At 39.5% G+C, this 24,787-nt stretch overlaps 2 protein-coding genes across 12 annotated transcripts in view; both read right to left on the bottom strand.

Moving 5' to 3' along the window:
* Nucleotides 1–305: 305 nt before the first annotated feature.
* On the bottom strand, nt 306–19,742 carry txnrd2.2 (thioredoxin reductase 2, tandem duplicate 2). Its single transcript, XM_088376631.1, has 17 exons — nt 19,623–19,742; nt 19,190–19,255; nt 19,041–19,097; nt 18,809–18,953; nt 18,307–18,381; nt 17,509–17,587; nt 17,197–17,259; nt 15,981–16,051; nt 12,112–12,131; nt 11,579–11,670; nt 11,332–11,506; nt 7,437–7,573; nt 5,185–5,280; nt 4,848–4,940; nt 2,660–2,731; nt 2,401–2,498; nt 306–2,321 (listed from the first exon to the last, which is right to left on the bottom strand). Exons 1-17 carry the CDS (start codon nt 19,696–19,698, stop codon nt 2,192–2,194), a joined length of 1,545 nt encoding a protein of 514 aa, XP_088232757.1. The 5' UTR covers nt 19,699–19,742; the 3' UTR covers nt 306–2,191.
* Nucleotides 19,743–21,127: 1,385 nt separating this feature from the next.
* Nucleotides 21,128–24,787, bottom strand: part of arvcfb (ARVCF delta catenin family member b) — a 136,522-nt gene continuing 132,862 nt past the window's right edge. For all 11 annotated transcript variants that reach the window (XM_088376148.1, XM_088376146.1, XM_088376147.1 and 8 more), the window contains one exon: nt 21,128–23,812. Coding sequence is in view for 1 of the 11 variants with exons in the window: in XM_088376152.1 (XP_088232278.1) it covers nt 23,807–23,812 (6 nt within the window). In the remaining 10 variants the exon portion in view is untranslated. The remainder of the gene's footprint in view (nt 23,813–24,787) is intronic.

The following is a 24,787-nucleotide window of genomic DNA, read 5'->3' as shown; positions in this document are numbered from 1 at the left end:
ATTCAGCTGAAAAATGTATTCTTTTTGTAGTATGCTTAGTGATTTTATAACCATGTGCGTGCAGATTTTAAGTATTTTCAGGGCTCTTTCTGGTTTCACAATTCAACATATGAATCTTGTTGAGCTGTTAAACTTGTGAAATGGAAAACGTTTGCACATATGCTGATTTCATTGCCTAAAGGGCTTTTTTTGTCCACTTATTCATTTTTTTTGTACTTTTCATTTTTCGGGTGGGAAATAAGTCTCAGACATAAATTAGAGCATACATGATTATTATTTTCCTACAAGCTCTTTAGTTATCAATGAGCTGTTGAAATATTTTATTTGTTCATGGGATATGGTAATTATACAATAATTTAGACAAAGGCACACTGTATGTACATGCATGTACTATGTACACGTATAATCAGTGGACATCACAACCTTAATATAACCACTATGCATGCCAGTGTTATTACTTTACATATACATTTCATAACACAAAGTTTTCATGGAAAATGAGATTTCTCTTTTTTTTTTTTTTTTACAACGTTTGAAGTTGAAGTTGGCAACCAAGAGACATCAGCCCAGCACTCCCCACTTTTGGGTTTTAGTGCAGGTCATCATTAGCTGGTTACCTGAAATGTTGAACCCTGATCCGCCGTGTTGTTAAACACAGGAATATAGACTCAATTATCAGCTCTGTGTTGCGGTCATCGGTACCCCCTTCATCCAAAACCGACTCGCGGCACCACAGCACGTGAGCCCTCTGTCCTCAGAGTGATAGAGTCAAGCTGTTCCTGCTGAGCGGAGGTCAGGGTTCTTCTGTCAGCACTCGGGCCCTGAACAGAGCACACAGGAATCCCCCTCCCCATCCTTCCCCAACCCAGCTGAAATTCAGCTCATTCTCTCCCAGGCCAGGTCCAAATAAACCTGGTAGCCTGCTCTCTCTTTTTCCATCGCCAGGCACGCTGTCACTCCCCTCATCGGAATCATTAATCAGACCGGGCAGATTAAAAATAAACTAACACCCACCATTTCAGCCCCCAAATTTGTGTAGCAACCCAGTTTGGGCACTCCTCCCCTTCTACTCAATAACCCACAATGAGAAATTCCAGCTTAGTCAGCAGGTTAAACATTCGGGCACTTTGGCAAACTCTTTTATCTGCTATTACGGCTATTGATATAAACAACTTAGCTTATCTCAGAAGGTGATGACTACTGAGCGTGAACCTTCCATCCATGTAAATACGCGAGATAAGCCTTAGCGGTTGGAGCACCAATCAATCCAGTCTACTCTCCAACTTCAACAAAAAGCATATCACTTGTGGGGGATTAAGGGAATTAAAGTTACAAGACAAATGTAGTAGAGTTTAGGTTTTATCTGGTGACAACTTTATCCTTTTTTTTCCACTCTGGATGAAAATTAGCAGGCAATAGTGCCACCTTTGGGTAACAATGAGTAAGACAGCATTTGCAGAGCTGCTCAAGCAGTGGTGCCCACAGAGTGCTGCTGCATGCTCTCAGCCTGCAGATGTTTACCGTTCTGCGGTATTGTTTTATGTTGCGTCAGAGAGTTTGGTATGATAAGGAGAGGTTTCTAAACCGTACGAGAGGCCCATCTCTCTGGTCAAGTCTTTCCAGGATGCCTGACCAACTGACCAGCGACTCTTTGTGGGAAATGGGGCGGTGTCGCTGCGGCGACGGGCCAGGGGCCATCCATCAGTGTCACAGAGGGAGGAGTGTAAGAAGGGGGGGGGGGGGCGTTTTAGTATGTGTCACCTTAAAGACTAATGGACAGGAAGTACAGCCACAGTAACAACAATATTTGGAGAATATATTTTAAGAAAAATGTGCAAACCTGCTCTGTGTTTCTTGCATAATTTCAACGACACCCTGAGAACAGGGTTTAATCCTGATTTATGAGTCTTTCCTTCAAAAGTCTCTCTGCGGCCGAGGCTTTTGCAAATCTGATTTAGAAACTTTGCACCATGAGAATATACTGATTCAACTGGCAACAATATATTATAATGGTGAGCTTTAAAAAAAGTAATCCCTGTAATATACACTTGACTACCAACAGTTAGTGACTGGCATACCATAAACTACAATTAGATGGATGAGTAGGAAAGAGCAGGCTGAACCAGAATTATAATTTGGACACAACTAACCTACTTCTAGCCTGTGTGCTCTGTGTTCAGAGACCGGGGCTTTAACCTCAGCAACCGGTGACTGTGGCATCCAGTCCAGAACGTTTGGTGATACTGATCTTGGTTAGTTCCTCGGCGCAGGTCGGGTGGATCCCCACTGTCCCCGACAGGTCCGAATATGTGGCACCACACCTGCGAAACATACAAATTGTCACTTTATTCATTTATATCAGATGTCATATTCTACAAATAAAAGCATTTAGTGACTCACTGGAGGCCCATGGCAAAGCCCTGCGTGACTTCTCCTGCATTTGGACCCGTGAAGTGCAGACCCAAGATCTTCTGGTCACCATGCCGCTCGCATATCACCTGAGATGACAGAGAACTTGCGATGTTAGTGGTTGTTTTGCCAACAAGCCATTACGATTTCGATGGAGCTCTCTTGAAGCTTCCTTGAAGTTGTGCTTCTGTAAGCCGAGCTGAGAGCGAGCATTCTCCTTTCCAAAGCAATTTATGTATTTTAAGCCTACCTTCAAGTAACACTGGGTAGCATCACGCTCTGCCACAGTGAATTCCAGAGGCTTGTAGAAGGCATGGTAAACCTGCAGAGAGGCATAAAAAAGACAATTTGAAGGACCAAATGTCTCATCGATAAATGCTGTGCTTGCGGAATTTATGACGTCATATTAAGGTAAATTTTAGGGGGCATCTGTGACCCTGCCAATCCTATGCAGGGTGTCAGGAATAGTAACTAATTGTCAGACAGCTGTAAAACACATAATGAGGTCAAGGATTTGTAAATTTGTTATTGACATATTGTACACGATTAGACTATTAACAAACAATATACCAACCTTTGATCAAGGGCTCTTAAAATAAAATGTCATCTATTTAAACCCATGGCTTATGTGATGTTATAAAAAAACTTTTACAGCCCATTTGCACACCCTAGAGTAGAATAATTGTTGTACAGTGTATGTGAGGACAGTCAAAATTGCAGATGAAAATTTACCAGTGCATAAAATATTAAAAAAAAATAAAGCATAGACATGTAAGATGTAATGCGGGATGCCATTACTCAATCATGCCACCTTTTCTCTTGTCATGTAACAACAAATCACTATCTTTGTTATATATTCATGGTTTTGTTTCCCTTACTAGTCAAGGAGAAAAAAAAACCTGCGATGAAGATCTCATCTTGTGTAAATATTATCTCTTATATGTAAGTAAAGCAAGAAAACTGTGTTGCAACAAAAAGATTTAACATTGCGTTGGTACACAAATTCATCTCAACATGGTGATATTAATATTGAAAAGAGAAGCACAACTAGGAAAACAAATCCCGGTTGCTCGTTACGTTGACAGATTTCAAACCGAGGACTGACAATGTGTGTTTAATGCGTTTAATTCAATGGGCGAGCGTGCCAACACAAGTTTGAAGGAGCATGCAGCTGTAGAGTGGGGCCAGCGCAGCAGCTCCTCCTAAGATCTAAGCATGCCTGTCAACACCGCGCACACACCTCAATCAGGCCTCCTGCTCGCCTGTCACTCATTGTCAAGAGCCCCACCTTAGCGGCTAAACCATTTATCCACGCTGTTGTGCAGGTGTCGGCCGGCATCTGGCAACCTACCTCACGTACGCGAGTACAGAAAACACACACTTGTTTGTTTTAGTACTGCTTGTGTTTTTAGGAGTTACGGGACATTCTGGCTCTGCCTTTTTTTTTTCCATCTTGGATGGAGGAAGCAGAAACTGACAATCCTGGCAAGTGTTGCTTGTGCACGGCTAACGGATTTTTAGCCAACCCCCCCAAACCCTAATCAAATTTACAGTATAAAAGACAATGTGAATAACAAAGGCAGACTACAATATGAAGACCTCCATGTTATTATGTAAAGGAAGAAGTGAAAAACAAAACAAAAACATTTAAGTTTTATGTTTTCGAGCGTCACATTGCTTAATTTCTCCTATGTTGGGAGGGGACTGAATTGTGATCAAGCTCTGGCTGATGTGTTAAGTAGTTTGCCAAGTAAGATAATATTGCATGCTATTACGCTACACTTCTCATGCCAAAGAATTGGAGAAGAAAATAGTAAAATAGATTTTTTTTCCCCCCACTTGCGCAAAGACTTTGATCATGATGAGTATAGCACCTTTGGTATAGATACTATTATTCAAGCTCAAATAATTTTGGGCCAGACTTTCCAAAATTGAGGAAAAGCCGTAAAGAAAATTGCTTGGGGTACAATGAAGGCCACAACCCATCACCAAAAGAACACCATATACATATATACCATACAGTATGGTGGTGTCAGCATCATGATTTTAGCTGGAATTGGAGCATTAGTTAAGGTAAAGGGAATTCTGAAAAGAATGATCTTAAATCTGAACATACTCACATCCCCAGTTTAAAGATGGTGTGCACACTCGTGCAAATAAGTTAATTCAGCCGTTTTTTTTTTTTTTTACTTCCCCTCTAAAAAATGTTCTTTTTTTTTTAACTGGGGTTGCACATTTTATAAGTCCAGAGATGGTGCTTTTTTTTATATATATATAATTCTGTATTGAAGTTTGTTTGTTTTTTAATTTCTGGCAATACACCATTTAGATTACTTTTTACCATTTCAAGTAATTCACTGACTGGACTTTAAGTGCTTTGCTTGCAATTGTAACCAAAAATACATTGGGACATTCCAAGTCTCCTATTCTGCTCTTACCTCTATGTTGTCTTTGCCATGCTTGATTTCAGCCTCCTCCTCAGATAGGCCCACACAGCCATATTCAAGAGGGGTGAACACAGTAGTTGGCACCTACAAGAAAAGAAAGGGGGATTTTCTGAGTTTATTCATTATTTCTCTCTACCAGTACAAAGATTAATAGCAATCTAGACTTTGCCGTGCATTTCTAGTTTAGTTGAAAGTACAATGTGACAACTAAACAAGACAGTATCAATCAAAACCAATCCTAACTTTGTCAATGCAGAATTTTCACTTTTGTGCTTGATATTATTACACACTACAGTATTAAATGGAGAAGAGGTGATAGATGTCTCACATTATCATAGTTCATGAGCTCTGTGCTGTGGCCAGCGAGTCTGCGGGCGAGGAGTTTTCCTGCTTTAATAGCTGTGGGTGTTAATTCAGGACGACCCTGAAACAGAAGACCACCTCGCTTATTTCAGTGTACCTGTAAACGTCCCATTGTAAATTGTCGTCACATACAAATTTCACTTCTCCAAGGTTAATGATGTATTGTTCTGAACGTGAGCCAAAGCAAATAAAAATACAGACATGGATACACAGACAGACACACATCTGACTAGTGCAGGAAATAGTAGGGCTGCGGGGCAATTTTAAAGGCATGACTTAGACCTGTTAAATTTCCACTACACATCCTGTTGTCATAAACATCTTCTGCACCCTCTGCAAATGTCTCTGATGTGCAACCGTTTACATACCAGATAGCTTTTGTCATTTTAATGCACTTCTTGGCACTTCATTTGGCAATGAGAAGAAAAGAAAACAAGAAATGCAGTGGACAACTAGAGCATGATATCAAACCTTCTGCTTAAAAAAAAAAAAGCCTCCTTCTGCGGTGACAAGATGACAGACAGATTGGCGTGAAGCACAACTCATCAAAGCAAGCTGTCTGTCAAAGGAGACTATGAGTGTGTGTGCGTGTCATCATGAGTCCTGGGAGACAGGAAGGAAGCACACAGCTGTTTGTGTTGGGGAAAAAAAAAAAAGGCCACACCGACATTACAGCAGCTACAACTAACCAGTATTTACATGGTCCAGCTTGAAAACAGTGCAGCAGCAGTATAAATGCTTTTAAAGAGGCCCACAGTGACAAATTATAGGTTGAATAGAATGCACACAAATTTACAGTTCAGGGGCCAATCTATCATGTTGTCACATTTATTTATTATTTGAATTGTGTTGTTTGTTTTCTCCTGTCCTCTTGCAGTCATATTTTAATGCAGGAAAAATAGATAATGTAATCTGTGATTTTTGGTTGGTTTTGGCAGATTTTATGAATTATACTGATAATAATACTGATTATAAGCAGTGAGGTTCGAGAAACTCGCAATGTGAGTCACAGTCAAAACTTGGCCTCAATTGTAAATTCTCTTATATTCATATTTCAAGATAATCTTTGTGCTCATGCCTTGTTCTATAGGGGAATGGATTAATAAATTCAACGTCAAACAGCACAATTAACTTTATAAGCGATGCTGCACTTATTTTTGAACTTTAAGCAAAGTTGTGTAAAAGTTTGACATTTCAATTACATATATATATTTGATGAAAGATTAAGGAGCTATGTATATGTTAACATTTTCGTTGAACTTTAGGAGAGGTGCTGCTGATCCTTGGAACTTACTGCACTTCTTGTTTTTGAACTTTTGCACTTTTTGGTCCAATTTCAAGATAAACACGTCATCTGTTTAAAGTCAAAGAAGAAAGAAAATGAAAAGCGAAAAGCTGCTGTTTAATACCTACCGTAATTTCCGGACTATAAGCCGCGACTTTTTTCCAAAATGTTGAACCCTGCGGCTTATAGTCAGGTGCGGCTTATATAAGATTTTTTTCATGATTTTTTTGTGATGACTTGATCACTTTTATACACTCGTAAAAAGGCTGTGGACCACTGTTGTGCGTTATCTTGAAGAAAAAAACAACAACAAAAATACTATTTTGAAACATTACTATGGCTGCTGTTTATTCTGGCTGTGTTGCTTGTGACTATAATGAGCTTTAATAGGAATGCACGCTAGGTGACCTGCGTCAAAGGGCTCTAAACCCTTTCTCTTACTCTGCCATGTGACTCAGAGATTACACAAAGCAGTGGCGCTGTTTGGACCATCTGCATTGTATTGAAACCCAATCAATCAGCATTTAAATTCAATTCTTCTGACATTTTGCTCACCAAAAACAAGTTGTAATGAATGTGAACTTTTAATGCATTTTATTCAGAAGGTTACTTTGAACCCTGAGGCTTAAATGGCGGCGCGGCGTATTTATGGATTTTTACGGCTTTCTGTGTACTGTCTTTCTTTGTAAAAAACTCATGTGCACGTGCGGCTTATAGTCCAGTGCGGCTTATGTAAGAAAAAAACAAAAATATCCCTGAATTTTAGCTGGTGCGGCTTATAGTCCGGTGCGGCTTATAGTCCGGAAATTACGGTATATGTCCTTTTGGCATTCAACTGAATTTGAGTGTTGGGTTTGTATTCTTTTTAAAAATGATGGTAATGTTTTCTTTTCTTTTTTTAAAGAGGCAGAGGATTTGGTGGGAATGCATACCTGGCCTATGTCCCCAAAAGCATAGATGTTTGGCACAGAGGTAGATTCATCCACACCAACAATGATCTTCCCAGTCTTCTTGTTGAGTTGTACACCAAGCTTGTTGAGACCTAGAGCTTTTGTTTCTGGAGCTCTACCTGCAGTAAACATAAAGACATCATTAGAAATGGTGCTGAGTGATCAAGAAACACTGCTGACATGTCTGCTTGGAGGCTAACATCATTACAGTATAGCAAACCGCACTTACTCCCGTTACGTATTGCAATGGCTATAATCTATTTGGATTGTATTAAATGAAAAAAATATATATAAACAGAAGTTATAATGTAAAAAATGTGGATAATAATAATAAAAAAAAAGATAAAGACAGCTCAATCAGAAATCAAGGATGTGATGTATGATGACGTTCCGAGGGGACCGGGGACTGATGCAGTCAACACGGAATCTCCATGGTGATGGCAAATTGACCACATAGTCCCCACCCTCCTCCTCAACGTAGTTCCTCAAAACTAGTCAAGGCAGCATAATAAACACCCAAGTCTGAGGTACACATGTAGATGCTATCGGAAAGCAAAAATAACAAACCCCCGAGATCCTTTTCCTGGCTGGAGCCAAAGAACAACGTTCTCCCCCAGACTGGGGGACAACAGGGACCTGTCTACTCCACAACATGGGTGGCTGAAGAAAAAAAAAAGGGGGTGAAGGGAGTAAGACATTACTCCCCCCAAATATGTAACTTCCAATTTTACAGACTACTTCAAATATACAGTGCTGGAAAAGTTGATTTGATAACATATCCAGTATTCTCATTAAAGTAACTTGTTTGTACCCTCGTATGGTCTCGAATCCACCAGAAGATTATAATGTACTAGAGCAAAATTATTGACATATTTCTTGTATTCATTAGGGAAAATGCTAAAAAAAACATTAGAAAATTGCCAAGTTAAGTCTATTCCCTTCCATATTGGGGCTTCCTGTCTGTAGCTCCACTTTGTATGCCAAGGACACAACATTGATAAGAGACTTGGTTGGATGGAGTACATGCCCATGCAGACACACGTTGAACAATGCCTGTTGTGACATTCTGAGGAAGCTTCCAGATGGCTAGGCTAATTAGCAACAATAAACCTTCATGAGTAAAAAAAATGAACACTTATCTGATCAATTAAATGAACAAAGACAAATGGGAAGTATGGCATTGTTTTTCTTGGGGCCAGCAGATTATACAGGATGCTAAAAACAAACTTCAATGTTCAAGCCAAAAAAGATTTTAACATGCAGATCAATTAAGACCCGACTGACTGGCAAGATAATGGACTGCAACTAATGCACAAAACTGCTATCGTGTGTATGTTTAAACATTTTGTGAGTGAAAGGGATGGGGAGCTCTCGTTTTCTTTTTCAAGTGCACAAAGACATTCCTCAAAGCAGCAAAACAAACATCAAAGCTAACAAGATGGCTAGAATATGTGGCATAATTTTAGTTTGCAGCAAATTTGTTCAAGCACAGCACACAACTCAGTAGCTGCACGAGAGTTTCTGAAGTTTCCCAATGCATTTAAAAGGACGTAACTACCATGAGGATCTTTGCTATTTGTGGTCCAATTCAAATGGCATTTTTGTCATCAATCTGGGTAGGAAGTGTCTAGTCCAATATGGCCCCCTCGTCGGCCAGATGAAAAAATGTGACCCACTCATTACTGAAGTTGCCCATCCCTGACACAGGTTTTTTTTTCTTTGAATAATATTCCAGAGTACTGTGGTGTGCACTGAGGCGGAAAAGCCAATTCCAATGTCTGCTTGTCTACAGGAAGTGGAAATGTTCTGTTTCCTGGTGTATTGCACCTGGACAAGGGAGCGGCCATGTATGCAGGAAGGAACAGGGGAAAGGTGGAGGGATGCATGGCTGGGGGATAGGATGTTAGACAGTGGTGATACAGTCCCTCGGACCCCTCGGGCCTTTAATCACCCCAAAGAGGCCTGAAACCTGCCTGTCCTCTATAGTGTAAGGTCGCAGTAAACGGAAGTGGCCTCACACTCATAAGCCCTACATGCAGGGATCAAAGGGCCTAAGCTCTGCTGTTTTCTCACTGAATGGTGGGGGGGTCATGGATCCAGCAGTTCACCACGTACATTAAAATAATAAGTGTTGCAACACCTGGCTATTAGAGAAAATTAAAATGGAAGGAAACAAGGGATTTTGTCTCTCCTTTACAGTTATAACAGTGTCAGCTCTTCTGGGAAGAGTTACTTTAAAATATTGGAATATTTGATAATTTTGTGCCTTGGGTGGGGAGTTGTTGAGGATGGATGGTCCATCACCACACCGTCTCCAGCTTCTTCCACAATGGCAGGTGATGAGCCTAACAACTCTGCCATAGCTGCCCTGTTATTTAACCCCAAGTGTGCATGTTCAATTTGGAGAATAAGATAAGATACTGTAATCCTTTATTTGTCCTATATGAGGAAATTCTTTGGCAGAGTCTTCATCTTCATTCTGCAATCACAGCCAGAATTTGATAAAGGCGCTTTGTGTATGTATTTTGTGCTGCATGTTCCTGTGTATGTAGCATGTGGATGGCTTTCCTATTTAATAGTAAGATCCAGTTCATGATGATTATCACATTTTTCAACTTAGTCATCACCGGCACTTTGGAAATTACATCACAAGAAAAGCCCATCAAAAGAAAAAAAAAAAAACCTGATATCTTTACTTAATGATAGGCAGCAATACGTCTAAGTTGCCCAAAAAAACCACACAAGATTCTAAAATACATAGAAGCTTTTTGCACTCGGGGACACTTAAGTTGTCTGCTTGACTGTTTTATTGGGCCATAAGCAGTCTAGCACTTGGCTGCGTTTAAACGAGTCAAAAGTAGAAAGGAAATATTAAGGTCACCGCAGCTCACCCATGAGACAATACAAACTGGTTCCAGAATTCAATGCAAATAAGGCCCACGCCGACGGTCTCACGCCGAGATGATGTGGGAATTTGGCCACAAAAGGAAATGGCAAACGTCACTGCAACCGCAGGGTCATGCACATCCTTGTTACTGTCACACGCATATGGACAAAGCACTCTCTCATCGCCACATAAAAAAATACTCATGACATAGTAAAGAGAGACCTTGAAAAGGTTAGTCATGAGATATTTGGATGATTTAAAGGCTTTCCACAATGCTAAAGTGGTGACAGTGGGCCTCATGTCATCTGTGCTGGGTTAATCTTTAAGCTGATAGGGTAGAAAATGTGAACTGACACATGATACAAAAGATATAAGCAGAGTTAAATGGCTGCTACTGCTGGTGTGTAAATGTCCACAGGCAGGGATGGCAGAGACAGATGCGGGTTTGGTTTCCGCTGGGTTGGCACAGACAGGATGATCCGGGAAAAGCAGAACAAAGAGGGGAATATAGTGACCCTGTGCCTTGGTGCATCCTGCCCGGTTCTGCCCCTCTCCAACCAGCCAATGAGCTATTGCTGGGTGATTAACGCTTCCCCTGGTTATTCCATCACGCAGACTTTATGACTTTGTTTTCAGCTTTGATTCCACTGTCATTTGCTGACACTGCACTCGATTGAGAATGACAATGAACTTGGATTATGGCTGGGAGAGGGGCACTCTTTTTGACAGATTCACCAGTATATCACAGGAAAACAATAGCTTGCTGATCGTGTAGGTCAAATAATGGCACAAAACATCTTTTTCTCCTTTGTGTTTCTAAATGCATTATTGGGTTTATTTGTGTAAATTGTCCTTATTCCATCGGCAATTGGTTTGTTGTTATAAGGCAGCACGATTTATGAGAATTGACACAATTTAATACAATTTAATCCCCTGCTGCAAAACAATGTACGAGCTATTCCACAAACTCACATACGTTAACGTACTCACCAACTGCCCATAACACAGTGTCGTAGGTATCATTGTGTTCGTTGCCTGTCAGAGCATCAGTCCAGGTCACTTTCAGAGCTCCTGATGGAAGTTTGTCCACTCTCTTGGGGACACACCTCTGAACAAATTTGGTTCCATAAGATTCCATGTAGTCTGTCACCAAGGCTGCCATTTGCTGTGAAAGGGAAAAAAGATGAAATGATGAAAACACAAATTTCCATCGTGACATTAGTCCATTCCAAAATACCTGATCAAACCCCCGGAGGGCGATGCTGCGCACCATCACCGTCGCGTCCAAGCCAATACCTGTAAGGAAGCCTGCACACTCCAGAGCTACATCTAAGCAGTAGGTTAGGGAATTGTTGTGTTTTTCATGCATGTTAAGTAATAACAGAAGTGGGGTCAAATCATACAGTCTACTATCCATGCGTTTTAAGGTGGCAGCCTAAAGAACAAAAAACAACACCAAACAACATATAACAGTAGCAACCTAAATAGCACTCAGTGGTTCTCTGTATTTGGAAAAATGTCATTTTGTTTATTGTCCAGTAGTTTCACATATGGCAATCATATGTGTTTTACATTGTAAAAAAAAAAAAAAAAACACTAAAAGGCTTTCCCATCTGGCACACTGACGTTAAAAACAAACATTTCAGGTTATTTATGCAACACTGCCCTGATGCCAAGAGGTACATTTAAGTTAAGTTTACAAATGCATAATTCCTTGCACTGACAAGCAGTGATTATTTACATGCAACTTTGGTTGGCAGGAAAGGATACAGCTCGCTCCAACCACGAGCCTGTGAACACAAATAAAAAGGACTATTTAGCGTAATAGAAAGACATTGTAAGGTCACGTGTGTATGAGAGTCTTTCTGTACAGACTGTATATAAATATTTAATAGGTAGGGGTGTGCGTGAGTGTGCGTGCGTGCATGCATGCGTATGTTTCAGTCAAAAGTTTGGAAACACTATTTAACTCAGTGGTTTTCCTTTATTTTAAAAAATCCAGAATTTTAGATAATACTGCCAGCACGGTGTCACATTGGTTAGCATGTCCGCCTCAATGTTCAGAGGTGCAAGATTTGATTCCAGCTCCGTCTGGGCTTATGGTGTGAAGCTTGCATGCCCCCCCACCACCTCATATTCCAAAAACATGCATGATGAACCAACTAACCATTCCAATTTGTGTTTGTGTGAATGTTTGTTTGTGTATATGTGCCCTGCAATTGGCTGTTCAGGGTCCCATCCAACCAATCCAACTTGTGGGAGCTGCTTTTGGAAGCGTGGGGTGCAATTTCTCCAGATTACCTCAACAAATTAACAGCTAGAATGCCAAAGGTCTGCAATGCCGTAATTGCTGCAAATGGAGGATTCTTTGACGAAAGCAAAGTTTAATGTAAAAAAAATCTTATTTCAAATACAAATCATTATTTTTAACCTTGTCAATGTCTTGACTCTATTTTCTATTCATTTCACAACGTTTGGTGGTGAATAAGTGTGACTTTTCATGGAAAACACAAAATTGTTTGGGTGACCCCAAACTTTTGAACGGTAGTGTATATTTTAAGACTACCTATTTAACACTGTGTATACTATGTATTGTATTTTGTATGTTCCATCTAAAAGAGAACCAAATTATTAGAAACACGTCTCAATAATACACACCACCGTTCATCACTGCAAACAACATCAAAAACAAGTGTACAGTATTTATTATTTAATGCCACTCTAGTTCGTAAAACGTTAACCCTTTTCCGACATATCAAGCAAAGGAGAGAAATCTGAGAAGCAGGGAAGCTCTACTCTGTCAAGTCCTTAATAGTTTGTTAGTTTCTTGCCTTACATACTCGGAAGGTAAAACGATTACAGTGAAACTGTGCGGTTTCCAAAGGCGAGGCAAACCCTGCTGCGAAAAACAAAGACAATATATATATATATATATATTTTTTTTTTTTTTTTTCAGGAAATGGAGGCAAAACACTACTTTCCGGGTGTCTAGTTGTCGATGTGAAACTCTTAAAATACTTTTCTAACATCAAGATACCACCAGATGTTAGCACTGTATTGGATTGTGCGAGTGTACAGTGTCTAATATGGTTCACTGGTGTGTGTGTGGTCCAGGTAAATAACAGGTCTAATCCAACCCTAAGATCCATGGCAGTTAGGAGCCCTAATTGCTACCATTTAAAGTAATCCCTGTGGATGGAGAGCACCATGTTCAGAGCTCAGGTCCACATCCAAGTCTGCTGAGTGAAGCCCATCACCTGCTCTCACTTGTTTATACCAGAGTGCCTTCCTTAGGACTGCACGTACTTGGCAGTTCAGAGTGCCTGCAGCAAATCCCGTCCTTGTCCATGCTAAGATTAACCTCTAAAAGCCTCAATGTCTCGTGTCAGTATAATGCCTAGATACACTTATCACATATTGAGTGGTTTAAGATGAACAGGTAAAAAAGCTTACTCTTTATTATGTACGTAGTTTCATCAATGAAGTGCAATTTCTCCTACCACTTAGTCTTTGTTGTAATTGTGCCCAAAACCTTTTTCCGAAACAGCTTTTTCAAATGTCGGTCAATTGCACCAAACATAAATGGCAGATGCCGGCGTCTGCTGTATTTAGGTCATCATTTATTTTATGCTGTATCATTTATGGTGAGTTTTGCAATTTATTAAAGGTCAACGTACTTTTCTGGAGTCCAGGAAAATATTCATTGCACATTTAACAGTCTCACTGCCACGTGCTTGTGTTTTTCCCCTTGCCTTCAGGGTGAGGCAAGATATGTCACTCAGGTGTGTAATGTGCTCCAAGGCCCATTAGACACAGATCACTCACCTGGACCCCCCCCCACCCCCACTATCTCCGCCTCCAGAAAGGGCCTGTCTGACCTCACCTGCACACATGACAGCTCTGCAGCAAAACATCCTCTTAGTAGTGTGTGTGTGGTGCTATAGCTTTCTGGAAGAAAATCAAACTATCGCTTCCTCTTTCTGACCCGAGGGTGGTGGAGATCAAAGGTGCCATGAAATGACATCCTGATCTCAAAGTGGCATTTCTAAGTGGTTCATTTTGATACATGCATGAGGGTTTGCGAAACTTGAATACCCCAGTGCTAATTGCTTAAGACTGGTAACAGTGCGGATATTCAATAACACATTCCACCGTAACTTTTACGTGGGGAATGGTAAAATATTTTTTTACTATGAAGCACATCAAAAAAGGAAATAATGGATCTTGCTAACCGTTTAGCAACATATTAATCATATTTGTTTTGTTTTTCAGTGAGGCATTGCAAAAAGCCCAAATCATAGAAAATTGTGTTATTTTCCAAATACTTCTGCAATCGGCATCGAAATGTACTCGATGGTATCTGTCACCATGACGCAAACGAGCAGCGGGACCCAGGTACACCGCAACCACGAGTCACTGTCTGTGTGCTTTGCCAAGAGGAAACGTCTGAGATAGACCAATTAACCAGGTGATGACAGAAGCTAAATGGTTGGATTAAAGGGCTTGTTCGGTATAAGGCAGGATACCTGTAACTAATCTGAATTGCCAAGGTGAAGACAGTTTTACAGGAAGAGAGAAAAATGAGAAACAAGGGAAAAAACGTCACTGATGAATGACACTAGTACGTGACAACGGGATGTGCTGGCTCAGCGATTGAGCGTCAGTGCGTGCAGCAAATTATCACTAATATGCTTGTTTTTGTTTTCAAGTTAAACATAGTTATAAAACATGGACAAAATTGTTGGTTGCTCTTTGTTAATGGAAGAAAAACCCAGAGTGGTCACAGAAATTAACTGAATCTGACAAAAGTCATCATTAATCACATGTAATGAAAACTATTATCAATTATGAAGTTATGAACAAAATTGGTAACAAAGGGCGACCTCAATTGGGTCTACCCCTCACTGGAAACAAATCTTACTGCCGGCAATGTGGACCAAACTGTGACATTGGTCAAATGAGACCTCGATAACTCGTATTATTGTGGTACTAGTGTGGTACCCTGTAGTCACAGACCTGGTGGAATGCTTTCTACAAGTTCACGAAGCACATGTACACTGGTTGGATGAGCTCCTATCCACTTGAGGACCCTTACCAAAGGTGTAGACCCCGCTAGGGCGAAAACCCCAATAGGTCGACTAACTGATTACAAGTTTGAAGACACCCGTCATGCCAATTAGAAGACACACCACAATTGAATCCTGTCTAAATTATTTTCAATGTTTTCTAAAGGGTGTACCCCATTATTACCGTCAAGGCCTGTCTCATGATTTTTTTTAAACAACTGTTGAATCACAATTCAAAAGCAATGTTTTTTAGTTACTATAATTTTATATTGTAATTTCATATATCATATAAAGCACAGCTAAAATAGTACATGTGCATGATTAAGCAAAACAAGGGTCAATGTCTAGTAATTTGTGGAATTAAGATATTGTAAAACCCTTAGATACATCTTTTTTATATTGCAGAAGCTTACTCAGAGAAAATTAGATCAAGCTGCATTTGAATTAAAAGTTGGATTTTCCTTTTTTCATTTTGGTGCTCTTACTTATTTTTTTTAAACAAAGATCATTAGAAGCTAAACATCTTAACCTAGGGTGCCAATATTTATGGAGGCTGCTGAAATTGATGCTTACGTTTTTCTAGGTGACTCTTTTAGCCAGAATATGTCATCGCTGGTGATACCATGTTCCATTGCACCCGGAATCTGGAATAGAGTTATAAATAATGCAATGAATATATAGAGTTGTAAACAGATCCACCAACCAACTGAACAGGGTTACTTCCCTAAAGATTTTCTTTAGTTCTTTTAAAATGAGACATGTTTCCCCATCAATGGCACACTTTCATCCAAATGTCTAAGAATTGAAAGTATAGAATAGTTGCGATCCAATTTTGCTGAAATAATCAGGTTTTTGGGGTCGTCTCTTCTGAAGCAAATAAGACAGCCCACCTTAAGCGTAGAGCAGTGAGACTAATACCATACTGCGTTTGTTATAATGATGACCTGCAACTTGGCGAGTAGCTACTTGTTCTCAAGCATGTTAGAGTCAGAAGAGGAAAGCCAGCCCCCAAAAACATGCAGCAGAGACATCTCGTCAAACAAAAAAATACATCTTGTCACCATGTCGACAAATTTGCTTAACAGTTAAGTACAATGTGCCAGCTATCTGACGCTTCTAATAATGCTGTTAACGAATGCAAATGTGCGACCAGACCCAAGCCTGATTTCCTACAGACCCGCTCAAGCAAGTCATGGCCTATGTCGAATCTGTCTGGAAAAATAAAGACAAACAAAAGATCTCAAAGAGGTGCAACAAAACCACAATATTTTTAGTGAGAATGTTTGGCCATTAGTTTGTGACCTCATACTGAAGCACAAGTTCTGCATCATGGCAACGATCAACAACACAACAGTAAGTCAACAACTGAATGGCTTAAAATAGGGTTTCGAGTTGAGTAGTCAAAGTCCAGAATCTGGTGTAAATGCCGTGGCATAACCTTTAAAAGGCTATTCATGCCTGGAAAATAACTCCTCAGAAAATGCTTGACTTCAGTTGTTGCCACTGAGTGTGGTCTAACCGGTTATTAGGGGGCAACCACTTTTTCACACAGACCCATGTAGGTTTGGATTTCTTTCTCCCTTAGAGATAAAATATTTATTTAGAAATGTCATTTTGTCTTTATTTGTGTAATGACTGATACACTATCTAAATTTGTTAGATGATGGGGAAATTTCAAATGTGACAAGCTTCCAAAAAAAAAGAAGAAAGCTGGAAGAGGGCAAACAGTTATTCACAGTACTCAATAACAATACTAACAAACTATAATAACTAATCAACTGATACCAACATTTGATGGGATCTTGGGTCGGCCACCTGTAGCAATCACAATGTTCTTGGCAGTCAGGGTCATCTGCATCAGAGGGGATAAGGATGTGAAAGAAACAGTCACAGTCATATCCTTCAAAAAACAAGGAAATGTCAAATGAAGGCAAGTGGTCTCTAAAACATTTGGCACTTAAACCGTTAAGGGAAAAAATGGTAGTGTCATTGCTCCCGGTAGGAGTCAATATGATTTGCACTTCCACCACAGTTCCTCAAATGGTTCAGTAACTGGCTTTACGATATTAATTCATACATTTCTTAGAAATGGCCAGCCCACCTCTTTCCCAGCTTTTGTTACTGCTTTGACTGTATGTTCATCCACGAGGCTGCCTCTCATGTTTAGATACTTCACCTTTCTGCAAAACAAACAACCCCAACAGTGACAGAACTGTAGGTCTGTGTCATTCATTCTGCATCTTGATATGTATGAGAAGTTTAGCATATACAATGCTGTACACATTGTTCACACAAAGTCAAAGACAAGTAGAAAAATATAATGCAATTCAGACCGAGGACCCACCTTATCAGCAATACTTCAAAAAGCCAGCAGTAGTTAGATAATACACAGTATTAGCAATGTAATGTAATGATTGAAATAAAATGATTTGTAGTGTAAAGGGGCATAGATTGGGCTATGAAGGTTTTGCAGAACATTGCAATGATTATGGAGTGATTCTGTCACTAAATAAAGCATTTGCTATTTCACAAGGAAAACTATAAAATATTTTTCTTATTATTTAATTGCAAATGTAAAGAGTCATCTCCTTTCTGGGCCCCGTGTTAAGCACAACACAGCCAAAATGAATTGATTCTTGAATTCTTGAAAAATGAATTGATGCTTTTAATCCAGAAGTCGCCACCAAAGTGGACATTGCTGTGAGTGCTGTTATACAGCTGCTGTGGCTTGAGTTTGCTGGGTATAAGCGGTGGAAAAAAATCTAAAAAGGGCTGTGTGAAAGGAGCTAACATTATTGTCGATTAAAAAAAAAAAAAAAAAAAAAGTTGAGTTATAGTACATACGGACATTTTTTTTAATTCTTTTTTTTTTTTTAATTTATCATTATGTGCCACTGACTTGTCCTGGAGCTGGACCCGGTGACCCCAATTCAAAGACCTGACGTGGTTTTGAACAGCCTCAGCCATGGTAATCCTGCAGCACACAAACATATATGTTAATTGTTATTGAAATAATGCATACTAGGTTTGCTGCTGCAGCATTTGACACCTGTGCACTAGATGGTGCTGTTTTTGTCATTCGTGACCTTATTTGAAAAATATATCACTCAAGCTTGAATAAATTCATGGCAAATTGGTCATATTTCTTAGCACGTCCTACTCTGTGGTTTTTTTTTGTCTTAACTTTGACACAATTATTGAAAATTCCATTATATAGCTTCCCCGGTTTAACTCGTTTGACCCTGCATTTGCTCGCTACTCCCACTAAGGGTCGCAGGCCACACCACTGGGAAACTCTGTTTGTGTATTACCACAAAAATGTCCCTAGGTGGCACTGTTAGATCACTCGTGGGTTTGCTTATTAAACACCAATCATTATGAAACATCATTCCAGACCTTACCAATCATGGGAAATTGGTCCCGAGATCTGCCACCCATACTTTTTGGCATCTTTGACTGCAGTTCCAAGGAGAGCTGCCTGGTGCATGAGTTTCTTTGGTATGCAGCCAACATTGACACATGTGCCACCAAGACCCCACTTGGTGCCTGTGTGCAGAAGTGTCACAAATCAATTTGATACCTCAGAAATGTTAAATGTTATGAGAAATGTAAGTAGTAGTCGGACGCATTCACCTTTCAAAGTGGGCTCCACATAATCCAGAACAGCAACTTTCTGTCCAAGTTGTGCAGCTGTTGGAAACAGCACACATCTTGTTAGATCCTTATTCGACAAAATGAATTGTGTACAGCAAGTAGATGCATTTCTTCCTTTCAGAGCTCACCTTCTTTGGAGCAGGCAAGGCCCCCTGAGCCACCTCCAATAACGACCACATCATAGTCATACTTTCCTGTGCGTTGCAAAACCAGACAACTTACTTTGACAGCAATTTTTTCTACACATTATTTGATTAACATAATATAAAACCATTCAAAGCATATAATGGCAGTAAAACAGCTAGGTAAAAGCGCTTAGTATTTGTTTTATTGTGTAACTAAACATACTTGCATTTTGGTTTACAATAGAACGCATTCACTTCACGCAGCCAAATGATCATCAGAGTTTGTTTCGATATGTATGTGTTCCCATTACAACACTGGTCAGTAAGAGGCTCTTAGGAGTCCTGTTACCACGCCGAAGATAATAAAATACCAATAAACATGTTTTTAGACGCATTGCATATGTACTCACTTAGTCGCAACAAAATAAAAAGTTACCTGTCAAGTTTCTGCACAAAATATGACACCAATTGATTCGTTTCCAACGGTGTCTACCTCTACGGAGCGCAGACATATTGTTATTATGAAAGGACCCCGATTACTTCTGTGGTGTTCAAGGATTGCCTGATTAAAAAAAAAAACAGTACACACGATATATCTAAAAAATAAATTACTAATAAGGTCACTCACTCATTTTGATTTGCTTCCCTAGGTAGAGTAATTATTACTATTGCTATGGAATAGCCATTACTAGTAATTATTTGAAAATTCCAATATTTTATACACTACATCAGAGATTATACAGATCTTTTATTTTGAAACATGTAATAGTTTAATCCTTTAGTATTAATATCCATCCATCCATCCATCCATCCATCCATCCATCCATCCATCCATCCATCCATCCATCCATCCATCCATCCATCCATCCATCCATCCATCCATCCATCCATCCATCCATCCATCCATCCATCCATCCATCCATCCATCCATCCATCCATCCATCCATCCATTTTCTGAACCGCTTAGTCCCCATGGGGGTCGCAGGCGTCCCAGCACGTCATCGGGCAGTAGGCGGGGGACACCCTGAACCGGTTGCCAGCCAATCGCAGGGCACACAGAGACAAACAACCATTTGCACTCGCGCTCACGTCTAGGGACAATTTGTCTTCAATCGGCCTACCAAGCATGTTTTTGGGATGTGGGAGGAAACCAGAGTGCCTGGAGAAAACCCACGTTGGCCCGGGGAGAACATACAAACTCCGCACAGGGAGGGCCGGAGGTGGAATTGGACCTGCACCCTCCCAACTGTGAGGCGGACGTGCTATCCAGTGCGCCACCGAGCCGCCTAGTATTACTATATTATTATATAATTATTTTCAATACTAACAATGCTAACTTACACGCCTTGGTGAAAACCTAAACCACCTCTCGGCCATCTTACTTTGCCACTTATTGAATACCTTACTTCAATACATTGGTTTTGCTGCAACGTTTTCTTGTTATTTTCTGCCTCTATTATGGAACTGTGGCATACGTTTGTACTAATAATTCTGGGAGAAGCGCTACATGCACATTTCATTTGTAAGTATGCAATTATAAAAAGTCTCCTATGCCAGTGCACTCAAAGTTTGGATTTTTCTGCCTCATGTTGTCACAACCATGAAGAATGACATGAAAGCATAACCCATCTGGGATGGAATCACTGCAAAACGTAAACCTAACCTATGCAAGTCTCCATTAACGAGGCTGCGATAATATACCCTGAATGGTCGATGCAAACAGTGAAGCTCATTCTTTGAGAAGCTCCCTAAGTCCCAATACTCCCTACAAGGAACCCAACATGACACAAACACTGATAACTATTTTCAGCGTAAAGAAAATAAAAGTTGTAATTAATTGTAGAGTATAAGATGGCTGCCAATCGTAGTCCCTTCATATCTGCATCAAACTTGCTGAAAATAAGCATTATATAGACAGGCAGAAAACAAAACCAATGCACATTCTTTCCAGGCATGATTTATTGTAAACACACCAAATATATACTCTACAAACCATCATGTTTCAATTATGTTGAACAAGCTTAATAGTATTTGCATGTGGGTATTAGTAAAATGAAAGTAATACATTCTGTCACTGTGGCATCGCTTCTGCTCGCTACTAAAGTATTAGCAACTGAACTTCTCTAGGAAAAAAATGTAATCCTCTTGAATGACTAACTTTTGTAAAAGTTTATTATACAATGTATTACAAGGCAGAAACCCAACGCCAATCTAAACTACTTGGGGGAACACGTGGGAGGGACAATGACACATGTGAGATGAAGGGAGGGATTCAGACAGATTCTCAAGATATGGCAGTTGAAGGGAAAGAAGGTATACAAAACACACATTTGTATCTACCATGGAAAAGATTAAGGCACATGATAGGCATACAACACATTGGCTACTGAGATATACACCAAGATTATTTTGACAAACTTGAATCAGTTACACAGGTAGGTTTGATTCATTGTGTGCCTGTGTCCTTCAGTATTTAACAGTACAGTTGTGTGGTTTTTTATTTAATCAATGAATCACACAACCAGAAAACCAATAAACTAACAAATGTTCAGTACAATTCCTTTGGTTGTGGTGCTGCAGAGGCAGTCAGAGACAGCCCATAATGTTGTTGTTTTTTTTTTGTTTTTTTTAAGATAATTCAGTACTGTCCAAATGAAAACACACAATTCTGGGGGACAAAAAAGGATGCAGGGTAGCATTAGATGGTATTAACTTCTGGAATTAAGAGTTATACATTTATTTGTAGTTTATTGTATTTTACCACAACACATATCTTTGTAAACATTGTGTAAACGCAAGCTTGTATAAAATCACGTCACAAAGAAAAACGTCAATGCAGGCACATGCCATTCGCTAGGGTGACACGAGTGATACGGAATTTCCGTCTCCAGTATATGCTGACTCTGAGAGACTGATGCTGGAGAACACATTAGCACACGCGTTTGTGAGTGGTCTTACCAAGCACGAGGGAAATGGCTAATTGACTTTACTATGTCACTCTGTTTTTCCAAGTCAAAGTTGTCCACCATGATACTTTGTAAAAAATATATTCTATACGACTCTTTTTATACTTGACTTTATACAGTGTGACCTTTCAGTTTGCCTTGAACGATTTTTGTCCATTCTGCTTTTCTTTTGCCTCATATCAATGGATTAGTTGAAATCACCACAAAATGGCACTTTAAAAGAATATGAACATCTGTACACTTTTTTTCATGTATACAGGAACATTTAACTTTAAGAAGCACTAATGAGTGCTTGATTGTAACACAGTAAAAATAAAGGAATTGTAAAAATTATATTTATAATGGATTTTTTTTTCTTGACCTCTGACCCGCCACCCAAATGCAGAAGTTGTCATAAAACACATTTTTTTTGCCTTATGATTTATCATTTTTAAAATCTTTTTTACTTACAATATATAAATAAGCAATGGTCTAAGTAACTTGGCACATGTAAGTTATGTGGTTGTTACCTCCTTCCAATCCAATGTGTTTTCCAAACAATGTGGTAATAATATACAACTAAGAGATTGGCCTTTTTGTCATTTTTGACCCTAATATACTGTACATGTTTGTAAAAGTTGACCAAACAAAAAAAACAGATTTATATTTTTTAACAGAACAACCATATTGTGTTTTTTGCCATCTTTCTAAGCAAAATGCCTTATTTCCTTTTATACAAATCAAAGAGCCAGTGAGCAGAAAACCCAAGCGACTGTTGTCATGTTATGCTGCCTGCTTTCCAACCACTTGATGACCATCTATGCAGGTGTTGTTCATTTACAGGACATATATTCTGTACATCAAGTAATTTTTGAGATGTTGCTCCATTCGATGCCCACCCACCATCCATCACCTTCTATTGTCCAGAGCACAACTTTCAGAATCCTCACTTTATAATATAAACCTCTTATACCAAAGCATTCCAGTGCAGTTTTCTTCAAACACAGTGAACCAAATGGGCTGTGGTTAGATGACTTTTGAGGTGTCTGTTTGTCCGCTATGCTACAGCTTCTCTATTTTACCACCCCTACCTGAACCAAAACTAACATCCAATGACGCAATCAATGAATCAATCAATCGATCGATCAATCAATCAATCAGCCAATCCACCAATCCACACCGCCCATATCAAAAATACCAAACTTACACAACAAATTGAAATAACTCGGACAAAATCGCACAATCTTTTCAAACGGCCAGCTTTAGAACAAAGCCAAAATCAAAGTATTCCTTCTTGCCTCAGATTTGCTTTCAATACACATTCATTTCCCCTTCACAGTCCCTTCCTCCCATTCTCAAATCCATTCCTTTGCATTGTCAACCTTGAAAGCCTTGATGTCACCAGGAGATCTCAGCAAGCAGCCAACACTGAAGAATTCACATGCTGTCCAGTGGCAATGTAGAAATGTAAAAGTCGTAGGAACAGTCACTCCATATCTTTATTTTTTACTTTTTTTTAAAGCGAAATTGCTGGCTGCTGCTGGGTAGTCGTTGTCCTGATAATGATTATTACTCTCATCCTCTATCTGTACAAAGTTCATCTCAAGCTCAAGCTCTGTATGAAATGGCAGTGGTGATGTGAGAGATCCTCTTGTAGTGTCACTATGTCGCTCTTTTAAGCCTGGAGTGCATGGACAAAACAAGAAGAAACATATTAGGGGACATACATCAGTGGTGAAGTAAAAAATAACAATTATAGGTTTTATGCCCCCATTTGTCTAAACATGGTGTTCTGATAATTATTGCGTTGGTAGAAAAGATTAGAACAATCGAGCTGTTTTCATCCATCTCGGTTGGCTGGCATTCTGACTTTTTACCTTTGACATCAATTTCAGTTGACCGCAGTGGGCGGTAGAATGTCAAAATGGCAGCCCCCTCAGAAGTGTTGGAAACAGGTGGATTTAACTGCTTAAGATTTATTCTGCCAACACAATATGAATCAAACAGGTGGTGGTGGTCAAATATAAATTTTCAGCACTATATAGAGAGTATCATTTAGCTCAAACCTGACAAAACTGACACTGGGGTGGGAAAAAATGCTTCTAACCAGTGTGTACAAATCCTTCAGAAATATTGTGGGACAAATGGAGGCACTAGAAGAGAAAATATTAACGTTATTAGGTTGATTAGCTCTTGGACTTTAAATGAAGTCAAATAAATACTAGCATTGTTGTTTTTTTCTCTCCATGATTTTAAAAAAAGTGTTTCTTTTTTAAAGATTTATTTTTTTCATACAAAATACCACCATTGCCACAATCTATAATTTCTTGCGATGCAGTAGGATGAAGATGAAAAGATGATGATTAGCCATGTCGAGAAACAAATGAAAGTCAGACATGACATTTGGGACACGTGAGTTAGTCAGTAATAAGAATTGGGGACAAATGAAGAAGACAACACTCAAAGTAAAACATAGACTTACACCAGGCTAACAGCAATGTAGAGTAATAAACCACACAGTAACAAAACGGAGACATTGGAACATGAAAATGACAGTCACCACTAATACTAAATGTGCAGAGGCGTGTATGTGTGTGCATATTTATTGAGTTGCAAATTGTACATATCGCCTCATGATTTACATGTTGTTACAAGT

Source organism: Syngnathus floridae, chromosome 5, assembly GCF_059516105.1.
Source record: "Syngnathus floridae isolate MCC-2025c chromosome 5, RoL_Sflo_1.0, whole genome shotgun sequence".
Taxonomy (NCBI): domain Eukaryota; kingdom Metazoa; phylum Chordata; class Actinopteri; order Syngnathiformes; family Syngnathidae; genus Syngnathus; species Syngnathus floridae.
The sequence above is the reverse complement of the archived record's forward strand: the minus strand, read 5'-3'. Positions and strand labels throughout refer to the sequence as shown.